The 14,414-nt window shown below is 41.6% G+C and overlaps 1 protein-coding gene across 1 annotated transcript in view; it reads right to left on the reverse strand.

Moving 5' to 3' along the window:
- The window catches only part of PHLPP1 (PH domain and leucine rich repeat protein phosphatase 1), a 212,419-nt gene that overhangs the window by 197,282 nt on the left and 723 nt on the right, over nt 1-14,414 (reverse strand). The window contains exon 2 of the mRNA XM_049620260.1: nt 13,080-14,414. Within this exon, the coding sequence (XP_049476217.1) occupies nt 13,080-14,414 (1,335 nt within the window). The remainder of the gene's footprint in view (nt 1-13,079) is intronic.

A 14,414-nucleotide genomic window follows, 5' to 3' on the forward strand; every position in this document is an offset into this window, starting at 1 on the left:
TTACATGAACACTTCAGAACTGTGTTTCCTCCTAGTCCACACAAGAAGTCTTTTAAAAAGTTCCTTCATCAGTGGAGACTGAGCACAGTGAAAAATAACATTCTCAGATAATGACCAACTCATCATCGTCCAAATTTTACATTAATGCAGTCTACTATGTGTCACTAAAGTAAAAGAAAGTAACTGCCTCCGGGGGCACCTGGCTGGCTCAGTTGGTAGAACGTGCGATTCTTAATCTCAGGGTCGTGAGTTCAAGCCTCACGTTGGGTGTGGAACCTAGTTAAATAAATAAATAAATAAATAAATAAACAAACAAATAAATAAATAAATTTTAAAGAATAAAAATTAAAAAGAAAAAACCGACTCCAAAAGATAATCACATTTCCCATAATTCCAATAAATCTGAGGAAAGCAAAACCCTCACAGGCCTTAAAATAAGAAATAAGAGAATGTCTTTCAAATGTACTGCAGGACCCCTGCAACAGGCTTCAGGGCAACATCAAGTATGTGCACATTTGCATTTCCTTTTCAGAAAAGCAAAATTCATATTTGCTTAACCCAGAATTTATATCCTCACAAACTCTGATACCAAATGGAGCCCAAATAATTCAAGTGGATAAACAGGCCCAGATGCCTAGATGGAAAGGTACTTAGTAAATCTTAGAGGATAAACTCAGTCTGACTGGACTTTGAACCAGTAATTTATGGCTGCTCCTCAAACAATTCAGGATCCCAGAATTAAGACAACAGCCTAGTCCTTCGGGTCCTTCAAGACTTGGCTCAAGGACCCGCTGGGGCCTCACACAGTGGAGTCAGGAGCCTTCCTCGCTCACTGCTACGACAGTCATCTGGGAACACTGCCTCCACCAGAACGCTTTTCACCTTTGTGTGGAAATGCTGGCGGGATTGCTGTTTCCAGAAACATCCTCTCAAGATGGAAAGCATGTCAAGGGATCCTAGAAAATTCAAATCAGTCATCTTTGATTCCAAAGCACTTCTGACCTGGTAGATAATTACTGGATGGCTGGACGGACGGATGGACGGGTGAAAAGTGTATGGTCTGCCACTGTCACTGAGCACCAGGGTCCCCCATTTTCCTTAATGGGCCCTAATTAAGTCTAATTAACGTTTGTGGCAGTTCACCGTTGCTAAAAATAATAGAACCACACTATATTTGTGTAGCTTATCACAGTTTACAAAGCACCTCCACATGTATCACCAAATCTGAACCTCACAAAGTTCTCTGAGACTGAGTTATTTTATCACTTTTCTCCTCCTCTTTCTCTAATGAGGCTTGAGGAGGTTAAGGGGCTCGTTACAGGCTTCCCATCAAGTAAAGAAGCCCACAGCCAAACCCAGGTGGCTAGTCCCCAGTCAGCACTCCTCCCACCCAAGACTAGGGCTCGGTTCATAACAGCCGGTACCGCTGTGTCAGGCACTTCCACAGATTTCAGTTGATCTGCTCAACAACCTCATGGGACACTAAGGTATCGCCTCTTCCAACAGAGAAGGAAAGAAGCCAATGGAGCCCTAGGGGCAGCAGCAGATGCAGAACCCAAGTCCAGCCTTAACTATTTCAAAATCCGTGTTTCCTGAACAATGATATGCTCAAGCTGGCCCCAGAAGGTTATCAGGGACACGTTCTCCACATTCAGCAAAACAAGGTGGGCACTAAGGAGTTGATTCCGGGGTCAGATGCCTGGACTTGAATATTGCCTGTGCTTTACTCACTGTACAAATCCAGACAGGTTACTAAACAGCTCTGTGACTCAGTTCCTCTATCTGTAATACTGAAGTAATAACACGGTCTACCTCGTAGGGTTGTTATGACAATTAAATTAGCTAATATATACAAAGGACTTAAAACACTGCCTAGTATGTAGTGAGGATATAAACGTTTCCTAAATAACAAAATATTATTCAATTTTGTGAACATTATATATAGTAGGATACAATTATGCTGAGGAAGTTTAATCCTTTGCACTTGTTTCTTCAAATTAAAAAAAAATGCCATCTGGTTTGTCATTGTGGAAGAAATGTTACTTGTAAACACCTAAATAAGTTTGGCAACGGCATCATTATTTCATTTAGTATTTTAGGGCAATGGGTCTGGAGATTTTCTCCTTAAATATTCATGGGTTCAAGTCCGGAATCCACTCCAGCTAAGACAACTTTGAACTTGGGTAATACAGCTAAAAGCCTACAGAGAAGAATCTCAGCTCTCCAACAAAGAGGGTCTGATAAGGCCACGAAATGCAACGGTAGTACAATTTTTGTCTTGTGGTCCCATGACTAAGAACTGGTCACTAGAGCATGAGAGCCTGCTCAGGTGGTAGATGTTCCAACTTGACTTGTCTAGGTTTGACATTTAGGACCCACTAAAACTATTTCATCTTTCCGGGGACTTCATTTACCTATAGCACTAACGTGCCAGGACTGCCATTAGGACACTGGTCCCGTTACACCATTTTCAGCTCAGAGTTATTTGACATTATGTCCTTGTCATCTCAATTCATGGCCACCTGCAGAAACCCCTTCTCAGTCCAACTCAGGAAAACCTCAAAGCACCACTGGCAGAGCTGTTACTGATTTTGATAAACATGCTAGTCTTCCTTTTTCTAGATTCAAAAGATAAATCCTATGTGCTCCACAGTGACCTTCAGAGTAGTCCCCAGAAATTCTTCAGAAGGAAAAAAAAAAAGGGATCTCTTCAGCATAAATAAGCACCTGAATGCTCCCTAATGCAATGTGTATATTGCAATATATATAACGTATATTATACAAATACTTACACATACATTTGTAGACACACATATATACATGTGTATCTATACATGTGTCTATACATCAGCATTTTTTTTTTTATTAAATTTTTTTTTCAACGTTTTTTATTTATTTTTGGGACAGAGAGAGACAGAGCATGAACGGGGGAGGGGCAGAGAGAGAGGGAGACACAGAATCGGAAACAGGCTCCAGGCTCCGAGCCATCAGCCCAGAGCCTGACGCAGGGCTCGAACTCACGGGCCGCGAGATCGTGACCTGGCCGAAGTCGGACGCTTAACCGACTGTGCCACCCAGGCGCCCCTACATCAGCATTTTATATTCCAGCTGACCCCACTCCCATCCCAGCTACTTCAGGATGACAAAGTATCCACAGGAAAAGAGAATCCTGACAGATCCATATTCCAGAAGCACATGAGTCCCGGAAGTAATGGTCACAATCTGCTACTGGGAAATTAGGGAGTAAAAAAGAAATGTAGTGGAAATCAGATAAGCATCCTTCTCTTTCTCCCTATTTTCTTCAACAAATTCAAAATAGCTTCTAAACCTAAACTGTCCTATATCATAGATTCTAATCTCAGTTAAAAGACAAACTGAGGAAAAGTGGCATTTAAATCAGTGAAGAAATAACTCAACTATTCAATAAAAAGTATTGACACAATTTCTTCCCTACTTCCTATCTTTCTTAAACCGATTAAAATTTTCAGCAGAGAAAACAGAACTGTAAGATACCACAGGAAAATACAGGAAATTTCATTTTTTAATCCTAGGATAGGGAGTCTTTTTAAGCATGACACAGAACCCTGAATATCTAGAGGAAAAGACTGACATAAAAGTGTAACGGATAAAGAAAATATTAGTGACTTACAAAATAAAGCTAGTTTCCCTAAATATACCCCCCAAAACCAATCTATAGACCAGTAGGAAAAAGGCAAATATCAAATAAAAAGTGAGCAAAGGGATATAAATAAGCCACTCACAACATAAATAAGTTACAATTAAGATGTGAAAAAAATGATCCACGTAATTGAGAATGGCAAATTTTTTCAAATCAAGATTTTTTTCTCCCAAGTGTATTTACCCCACCCACCTACCCCTCCCTCCCATCGGTAAATATGACTACCACCTCCCATGAACATCCTGCCTCAACATTCAATGCAGAACGCATGTGTGGGGCATGGATAAGAGAATGAGTGTCCTTCAATTACAGAATTTACTTCCTCCCATAAGGAGAGATCGTTATTACATAAAACTGAATGTCAGCTGCCCCCGGCCATACCACCTCTCCAAGAGACCATCAAGAGAAATTTCTCCTCTGTTTCAGCATCTGGAGTACACATTCTACATGTCAGATGCAATGTATTTTTGCCCTTTTGTACTTCTGCACTTTAAAAAGTTCCCTTCCTCATATTAAAAATGAACAGTCATCTTTGAGGAATTAATTGACTCCGTAGATTAACTTCCCTATAAGGAAAGCTAAAACTTTTGCTTAAGGTAAATGCTTAAATTAAAATAGAGCCTAATATAGAAGGAAATCTTTCTCATACCCCTAAAAATATTCACAAACTGTCTTTTTGCTAACAGGAGCAGGAATTTCTTTCTCTGTTCTTCTCCCTCTCCCCCTCTTTTAGGGAGAGAAAGGAGATATTCAAAACAGGAGATTTCATGATAAAGACTTCCAAAACCAACAAACGACAAAAGCCCAAAGATTACTGAAGTCAGTTGTTTTGGTTTTTCTTTATATGAGACAAAAGTAGAACTGAGTGTGTGTACCCGAATAAGCTACGCTCTTTTCATTGTGAGAAGACATCTTTAGAAATTTTGTTGAAATAAAGAATATAACGAACACTGAATCTTTCCAATGAACATATTTAAATGAGAATTTTTCTTCAAAATCTCTTTTAAAAATTTTTCCCAAATATTTTTTAAAAGTCAATGATTTCTTTTTAGAGTTCCATTCTAACAATTTCAATTTCAAAGTACTAGACAAATCACCATCGCTTTTCTGATTCTCTAGTACTGGAAGTCCTCTCAGCCAACCATCTGTCAACTTTGAAGTTCTATCATTAAATCCCCCAAAGGGTAACATTCTAATTTCCCTCTATGCAATTAAGATATCCAACAGCTCCATTAAAAGCCCCCCACCCTTATGTCTGTCAAAGTGATGGGCAGCCTCTCAAAAGCACTGATGACAATGAAATGAAACCAGAAACACCTTGAAGTCACAGAGAAGCCAAATTACCAAATGTGGTAAGTACACTCCATTTTTCTTCACTTTCATTTTGAATACTAAATATAAGGAGGATCCAAAGACCATAAATTCGTAAGCAGGCAGTACGGTGAGAAAAAGAACAATGGACAGATAATCCAAATCATGAGTGCTATTCCTAATTCTGAGAATGACTTACTTGATCAATGATCTTGGACCAGACACTTAACCTCTACGGACTTGCTTAGGATCTCTGTGGGATCCTAAAGTCTATCATCTAATCAAAATAACAACACAAAAATTCCATTTTCTTTAAGTGCTTTTTCTCCCGAGACTCTAGGCACAAGGAGACAGGCACACACCTCAGCAAAAATTAAAGCTAACGATCCGGTAAGTTTTGTACATCTGAATACCTCAAATACAGAGTTATCGTTACAGTAAACTTGATAAGCTGAATTATGATTGTTATTGCTTTATATGCCAACTTAAGAAAAAACTCTAGGGGTGCCTGAGTGGCTCAGTCACTTAAGCATCCAACTTCAGCTTAGGTCAGGAGCTCTCCATCTGTGGGTGCTGGGTGCTGACAGCTCCGAGCCTGGACGGATCCTGCTTCGGAGTCTGTGTCTGCCTCTGCCCCTCCCCCACTCGTGCTCTGTGTCTGTCTGTCTGTCTCTCTCTCTCTCTCAAAAATAAAACATTAAAAAACAACAACAACAACAACAACTCTAACTTTTAAAAGGATGTATTTCTTTAAATCATCTCCAGCACGCTGAGGTCTAGGTTGGGAGGTAAGGCTGACGGGGAGAGAGAATGAACCAAACATTACCTATGCTGTCATTTGTCCGAATCTATACCAAAAAGGTGGTCTCCTTTGGCTGTCAACCTCAGGCTATCTTGCATATATGAGGTCCAAGTCGATTCCTTTCTCCCTGACAAAATGCAGGAGATTTGACTCTTTTAAGCCCATGGGCAGGTCTTATAAAACAAAACAACTACAACTTTTAGCCTTCCTAATGGGAAGAAAAGGTTCTCGAATGGAGCCCCAGTATGTTAAGAGTTGAGAAAGATCTCACGCTTACTCCACTGCAACCTCATCATCAGGAAAGCAACACCCAGGATAGGTTAATAAAATGAATACCCAAAGTCAGACCAACTTTCAGACTAATTTCCTTAAACTATACACCTTCTTTTCTCAGAGTGTGAGATAAAACCATATAATTTTTTCCCAAAAGTTATGTTTGAAAAACAAACAAACCAGGATACTTTCACCCGACCCCAGGACACATCAGCCCAACTCAAGAACCATAATGTAGCACCCATTCAGGACGAAGACACCAGCATACAAGCTCTCAAGATATACGAATGGGAAAAAGACAGAACTCCTAAGGAATATATTTCTCATCATTGACAAAATAAAAAACCAAACTGGTTCTGTGCATAAAATTTCATTCTCTGGACTACGTGTCAGGAGTGAACGGACTGTAAAAATCAAAGTAATTCTTGAATAGGCAATGAAAACAAGTACAGATCATATTATCACTATATTCAAAAACATGCCTCATATTTGAAAAGAAAGCCCAAATATTCTAACATGTTGTTAACGGAGGGTATATGAAAAGATTCATTCTCTAATTTTTTAACAAATGTATGAGTCGGTAGGAATAGCAAAAAATACAAAACTCTTCCTGCTTGAAAAGAATGCAGGGGAAAAAAAAAAAACAAAGCTAAAAAGAAAAATCAACCAATTCAAATCATCTCAAACCTCAAAGTTCTAAAAGACTTTTCACTCCTTATTTAAATGGTCTAAAGCAAAATTATTTCAAATTGTGCTCAGTCTTCAACTGAATGCTTTCATATAACTGGAAATGACACTAATTTCATTTGGGAAAGTATATGCCAAAAGTTCTGAATTTTGGGGTCTTTTTTGCCAAAATACTGATATTTACAAACTTACAAAATGTGTACAACCTACAAATAGACTTTTCCACTCCTTTTCTAATAGCACCTCGAGTCTCCAAACTCAGAAGCTCCCGGACTTGTACCCGAACAAGATACTTTACCTTTAAACACATTTTACAATGTATTAAGGCAATCTCAAATGTAAAAATACAACAGGGAAACAACTGTTTCAGCAAGAACCTGGCTTTCTTGGAAGGTTATGCTTTGTTTCATTAAACATACTGAAAGGTACACCAGGCGTATGTTACACACGAGGCATACAACAAAACCATTCTACCTCCAAATCAAAGTGTAATAACACTTCAGTAATCCCCTAACTGTCATCATGCTGGATTCTAAAGTACGGTATCACTCAACCTAGAGGAGTTGCTATTTCATAGTTAGCCAAATATCCTAACGTTTTTTAATCCAAATATCACTAAAATCTATTCTTTCCAGATCTCTGAGCTTCAAATTTATCAAAAATTCCCAAAGCCTAGAGTTGAAGTCTCATACAAATCAAAACACAACCAGTCACCACAGACTTAGGTTGTAAATACCTAATATGTCTAAAGAATCCACATGGTCAAATTTTTTGTTTTAATTATACTATCTTTAGAAAACCAAAGGTAAGTATAAAAAAGGGTTTGCCCCAGAAGCACAGGGACAGGAGGCCAGATTCAAAGGCCCTCATTACCAGGGCTGCACCAGATGCCTGGGATTAAAGAGGTGGAGTGGGTTTTAGAAGGTGGGATTCTTTTTTTTTTTTTTTAAAGGCTTCATTTTCCCAGACATTTTGGTAACTTCCCTTTTTCAAAATGTCAGGCATCTTTTTTAAAGGAAAAAGCTTTTCTCCTGAGCGGCTTCAAGATCTCCTGACTTTCACAGTACAACAATTAAACCCGTCTCCTGTCCAGATAAACTGAATTGTGTTCAACCCTGGCACGTAACAAAATCATTAAATCTAAGATGCCTCATTTGACAGATGTCTCATTAAGTTCATCTCAAAGTTGAGGTAAGAGATGCCTCTGAAAAGAAGGGGGAAAAAAAAACACCTGTTAACTCTAAGAAAACTTGGGAGAGAGAACTGCTCTCTTAAAATCCACACAGAGCTTCACTCACGTGAAAGAGTAGATATTAATAGTATGTGGCACATCTAAAATCTGCTGCCATGGGAGAAATGCCTCCGCGTGTATGTGTGTTTAACGCATCCCTGGGGACCCAAACAGGATGGAAGGCTGAAGAATCAGGGCATGCACCACCAGCTGCTTAACAAAATTCCACAAATTCAATTCAACAAATGTTTAAACTAAAATGCCAAGTATTACACCAGGCTTGGATCATAAAGAATGTCAATGACTGTTATGTTACCAATAAATCAAATGCAGGACTCTTGAAAAAAAAAAAAAAAAAAGAGCAAGAAACCAAAACACTTTACACTTTAAAAAATAATGACCTTGAGGTAACCAATCATTTGAGGTGGTTGATTTAACAATCTCATAGCAACAAAAAGATACAACTTTTAACCCGGAAACCTTACAAACTAACTTACACACATCTCCTCTCCCTGCATTATTTCACCCAGCACAAAAGACACACATTTTAGAAGTTTCAGAAGCAACAATGAAATTCAGGGAGAAGAGCTTACTCTCTAGCTCTATATAATGTATGAATTATAAAAATAATCATAACAATAGCATAGTAACACCAAAAAAGCACTATCACTAAAGTACCAGTAATTCTATTCTAAAAAGACTTAAGCAAACCTTCAATACTTTACAAGTAAGGCTATATTTTAAAGGAACTGAATTGTCTGTCACACCTCCACCCTGAAAAGTTATCCACTTTTCAGATGAAGTGTTAATTTTCTAGACCCCATGAAGATTTACTGTTTAACAGATAAGGCATGGTCAGATAAAAAAATTAAGTCATTAAGTAAACTTCATTTCCTAGCAACTTAAATGCAAGTATCATTGTTTGCAACCAGAATATTGACAACACTTTAGTACTGTTTCTGTATTGCCTACTAATTTGCCAGTCTTGGTACTCTGGGTGTTTAAAGGCAGCATGATAAAAAAAATAAGACCATCAATATTTCATAAGGAATACCACTTTGGACTAGAGGATAATATCACCTCATTACCAACAAAAATAGCATATTTTCTGAATGCTTCTAACCAACTGAAAAATTCAAGTGTAAATGAAATTCAGCATCGATTCATGGAAAGTGATATGAATTGCAAAACAGAATAGCCCAGCTCTCTATATACTCAGCTCTGCCAAGGACTGAAAAACCACAAGCAAGAGGCAAACCTCGCTGTGCATGTTTCTCTCTCTGAAAAGAGGATTGACATCGACTCCTCCCTAATAATGTTTTTGAAAGGACAAATAAGATAATTCATGTGAAAGCCCTTTAAAATTTGTGAAGATGATAAAACCCAACATATTAATAGATGTTCTCAAACCACAGTTACGAAGGAAAAGATAGCATACAGTTTATACCAAAAACAACAAATATAAAATGTAAATCTAAAACAACAAAATTAAAGTTAAACCCTTTGTTCTTAAAATTGAAAGGACTGTTCAAGCACACATTGGTGTCACATGTTCATAGCACGTTACTCAATACTGCTGTAATTATAGTAATAAGAGCCTGCTGGTCAATATTACAGCTTAATGCTGAACCACCCCTTCTCAGTTTCCATGCAGGAAACCATGTAAGGTTTGACCATTCCCAAAAGAGAAAAAGAGAAGAAATATGAGGGGTTAGGAGATTGTTCTCCTGAGCAATCCCAAAAGTCCCATAAAAACATCTTGTCCAAGATTTCACTAGGCACAGTGGGTGTGCTCTCCATTCTGCCAACACCCTTTCCCACTATTACAATTGGAACTGAAATAGCTAAACCACTAAATCTAAAAGGTGGCAGAACAGAGTCAAAAAATATATAGTTTAACACTGCCCTTGGCCAATCACTCAGACTCCCTGGGGAGTCCAAAACACAAAGCTCATTAATGTTTTGAAGTCCATAACTTACGTCAAGCCACATAAATTTTTAAACTTTTTAACCTAAAATTACTCTCTTCCAAGGAAAATTTAAGATAGTTAACTTTAAGAGGAAATTAAATGTTAACATACTTAAAATACTTAAGACCAGTAACTTCATATACAGCCACTTAAATTTTGTCATATTTTAAATCAGCAGCTTAAAGAATGCTTGAAAGATACAATTTTCAAACTAAGTTTTCATTAACAACTCTGTAATTAGATAGCACCTTTCGTCCAACACCTTATACCTCATTAAAGACTTCCATTTTACTTTACCCAAATAAGTATTAAATATTCAAAGCAACTGTGAATGCCTTTCAAAGACTTTGAAGAATAACTTGAGTCAAGTTATAAATACTAAAATTCCATTGAAAGGTGACCTTCAAAAGAATGAAAGTTCTCTGTTGAACAAGAACTTCTCAAAAAAAAAAAAAAAGTAGCTGACTAGATAACTAGATAGCAGATAAGGAGTTCAATTTAAATACAGGAAAGTATTCAAAATGCTTCAAAGGCAACTTCCTAATCTATCCTTAACTCCAACTACACACCTAAACAAAAAGATACACAGCAAGAAATTTAAAAGTCATACCTAGAATTATAAAAACAAATGTGGCATGCAACACCTTTATCTAAAATAAACTTTAATTCTCTTTTTCCTAAGGATAAAAAATACTACCAAAATGTAACACGTTCTTGTTGGGTGTCCTACTACATTCATTCAACTGCCAGGGTAATTTCTAGGAATCTCCTCCAGCGAGGCACAAACCCTCATTTGCCTGTGAAGTCCTGACGGTGTTCCCATAATAAGTAAGACCACCTTATAACAAGGCCCTTTTGTTCATCAATAACTAAACTTCCTTGCAAAAGTTCAAGTACCATCAGTGCAATTTAGTTCTGTGGCAAATGCATATCAACAGAGACATTTTATGTATTACCTTGGATTCAAAATAGGCTCAACTCTGTGTAAAAAACAAACAACCAGACACCTCTATAACAAGCATCTTGCTTTTGGGACACCTGTACACAGGCTTCATATTCAAGGACAGGTTGGATACCGCGTGTGACGCCCCATTTTATTAGCCATTCTGACAAGCACATGCACAGAAGTATATATGTATTTATGTTGTGTACACAGAAATGAAGCAAGAAACTGCTGCTTTTCATAAACAAAAAAGATCAAAATGCCCACACCAGAAATTTGACTTAACCAGAAAGAAAATTTGTCACTTCTAGATTGATAAGCTTAAAAAAAACAAAAACCACTGTAGATCAGTCACTTAGAATATTTTAGACACACTTGAAGAGGTAATTAAGGGAATCAAAGATTTAAATTTCATGACTAGGACACCCAAAACCTTTCCCAGACATTTATCATGATCAACACAAGGACAAGAGACACAGAGCTTTTTATGTATAAAATGTTCAGTACTGTTTATTCTACATATCCCCTCCTCTCTATATATTTCATTCCATGTAATTGGCTTGGTGATAAGGGCATTTATCATTCTCATGTTAGTATTCTCACTCCAAGTGTGATTACCAGTTAATGCTTTTGTAAAATAACAGTATTTTACAAAACACATGAGCTCCAGGAGATAAGGATGCACTTGTTGTTCCTACATTAAAAAAAAAAAAAAAAAATCACTGATTTTCTAGGCCATAAACTTTTAAAGCCATGTCTTTCAGTTGAGATGTTATCTTCAGATACCACAAATGCTATAATATCATGATATGGTTTTCTTTAGAAGACAAAAATCCATCAGAAATCCACCTCAGTTATATTAAAACTTCAGTGAAACTTAAAAAGACACCTCACCGGAATGCTCCTGGTCTTGCATATTTCAGTGTGGGAGTAAAGATTTATTCATTGACTCAACTGCCACTAAGACACCAGTTGGACCAAAAAACATTAAATTAGAAAGAATGGCAACAGATTAATCAAGTTACAAATAGGATTACTTTTCTACCAGCACCTATACGCTAGAATTGTAAAGCTGGGGAAGAGTTAAGTCTTCTAATTTTATTACGCTAACTTTATTTTAAATAAAATTTCTCATCACTAAGAACATAATCGGAAAGGAAAATAAAGGAAACATGCAAAGATGCAAACACATATGAACCTCAAATATAACACCCAGGATGTATAGCTCCCTAATTTGGTATCTGCCAAGTCTTTAATCAAAAGAGAAACATTAGTCACCCCTAGTAAGAATTAGATCTAACACGTCAGTCGTATCTCCAAAAGCTGGAAAAAAAATAAAGAGAAAAGTAAAAAAGTTTTAAGCTGGAACTGGAAAAAAAAAAAAAAAAGGAAAGAAAAAGAATCAATGAATGAGGAAGATTTTAGATCACATCTCAAGATATGGTAACCACTTCAAGTATTATTGTGATCCCTGCGGCCAGTCACACAGTCATGGTCAGATCTAGCTAGAAAGGTTGTAAGTCAGAAATGAGAAAAAGAAATGACACATCACTTTTGATGGGAGAATCAAACTTGCAGGTGAAACCGAAATAAAGCAGAAAAAGCTCTGGGGAAAAAGTCTCACGAAGAGGGGTCCTATCTGCCAGCGAGGACTAAGTGGGCAAATAAGCATGACAGCATGACAGCTGAACCGGATGACGAGAAAGGAGCTCCTGGGAGTCATGCGAGAATGGCAAACGGGGACAACTGCACAAAGAGTGACCTAGAGCATTTCTGTTGCTCATGTCCCCCCCCCCCCCCCGCCGGTATTGTGTGCACGAGACCGTTTACCTGCAATCCCAAACCGCCTCCAACCCAACGTGCCCAGGAGGGGAGGCCTGAAGGAAGTGCCCTCCCTGTTAACAAGAAGTCCTACCGCCGTTCTCAGAAGTACCTGCCACCTGTACTTTCTGGTGGCTGTGCCACCGTTTCCACATCGCTTCCCAACCTCTGAGCCCTCAAGACTGACGGCACGTCTCAGGTCTTAAAACTGCTCGATATACTACTACACAGATGGTCCGTGAAAGCTGCAAAGAAGCAACAAAGACTCCCGAGGACCCGCGTTTACTCCTGGTTGGCACTCAACTCCTCGGGATCTGGAAGTGTTTACAGCCCGCACGTCAACATACAGGTGATTCCCTTACCTGCATAGAAGCGGATGAGGCAGCCAATCTCCGAGTCCATGCCTTCCTCCTGCACCCTCCACAACTCCCCAAATCCCAGTTGGAAGAGGTAGTCATTTTGAATCTGCAATGGCTTCTCGTCCGCCTCCAGGCGCCGGGTGGTCTCCCCGTGGAGCTGCACGTACAGGGTGGGCGGCGGAGGCGCTTTCTCCGGGGCCGCCCCGTTCCCACCCGGGGTCGACTGGGGGCGGCCGAGGGCGGAGGCTGCAGCCGCCTTTTCCTCCCTCGGCCGGTCCCGGGCGGCCCCTCCCGGGCCATCGGCCGCCCTCGGCGCTTTCGGCTGCAGCGGAGGCGGAGAGGCCGTCGGGGAAGGCGGCCGGCCGCCTGCTCCGGGCCGGGACGGCGCAGAGCGGCCGGGCAGGCGGGGCTGGCCCGGAGCCCCCGACGGGGCCGGATCAGCCTCAAGCTCCTCGGACGACGACGACGAGCCGCTGCCGCTGCTGTAGGGGTCCAGCCGGTCGGACACGCTCTCGGCGCTGGGGCTCAGGCTGAAGCTCTCCGTGTCGGAGGTCGGGCCCGCGGCTGCGCCGTCCAGGGACTGCGGGGCGCCCGGCTCCCCCGGGCTGGAGTCAGACGGCGCGGGGCTGGCGCGGGAGGAACGGCGTGCCCACCCGCCCGGGCCGCCCCGCAGCTGCAGGTCCGCGGGAGGCGCGCGCGGCGGGCCCCCGACGGCAGCCAGCCCGCTCCTCCCCGGCGGCGGCCCAAAGTCCCGGGGTTCGGCAGGCGCGAGCCGGGGGCCGACGTCGGGGAGCCGCTCCGCGCCGGCCGCGGGTCCGGGCCCCTTGCCTAGCACCTTCACCACGCCGCCGCCTTTGTGGCCCACCTGCAGCAGGCGGGCGGCCACCTCGCCGGCCGTGGTGTCCAGCGTGCAGAGCACCGGGCGCAGGTAGGTCGAGGCCAGGTGGCGGTCGAAGACATGCACGCAGCCCCGCTGGAGCTGGTGCCTCACCCAGTCCCGGTCCGACGGCTGCAGCTGCAGCATCTGCCGGTGCTTCAGGAGCAGCGTCTTCCTGTCCAGGCTCCGGGTGCACAGGGACGCCGAGGCCGAACAGGAGGCAGAGAGGCCGGCGGCGCCGGGGCAGTGCGAGGCGGCAGCGGCCGCCGCCGCCGCCGACGACGACGAGGAGGACGACGAGGCGGCGGCGGCCGCGGACAGATTCCTCTTCAGCCGCCCTCTCCTCAGCAGGAGGGAGTTGGCGCCGCTGCCGGCCCCGGGCACCGGGGCAGCCCCGCCGGCGGTGGGCTGGGGCGCGCCGCGCCGCCGCCGGCGACCCGTGCCTCCCGCCCGGCCCGGCG

Source organism: Panthera uncia (genome assembly GCF_023721935.1).
Source record: "Panthera uncia isolate 11264 chromosome D3 unlocalized genomic scaffold, Puncia_PCG_1.0 HiC_scaffold_8, whole genome shotgun sequence".
Taxonomy (NCBI): domain Eukaryota; kingdom Metazoa; phylum Chordata; class Mammalia; order Carnivora; family Felidae; genus Panthera; species Panthera uncia.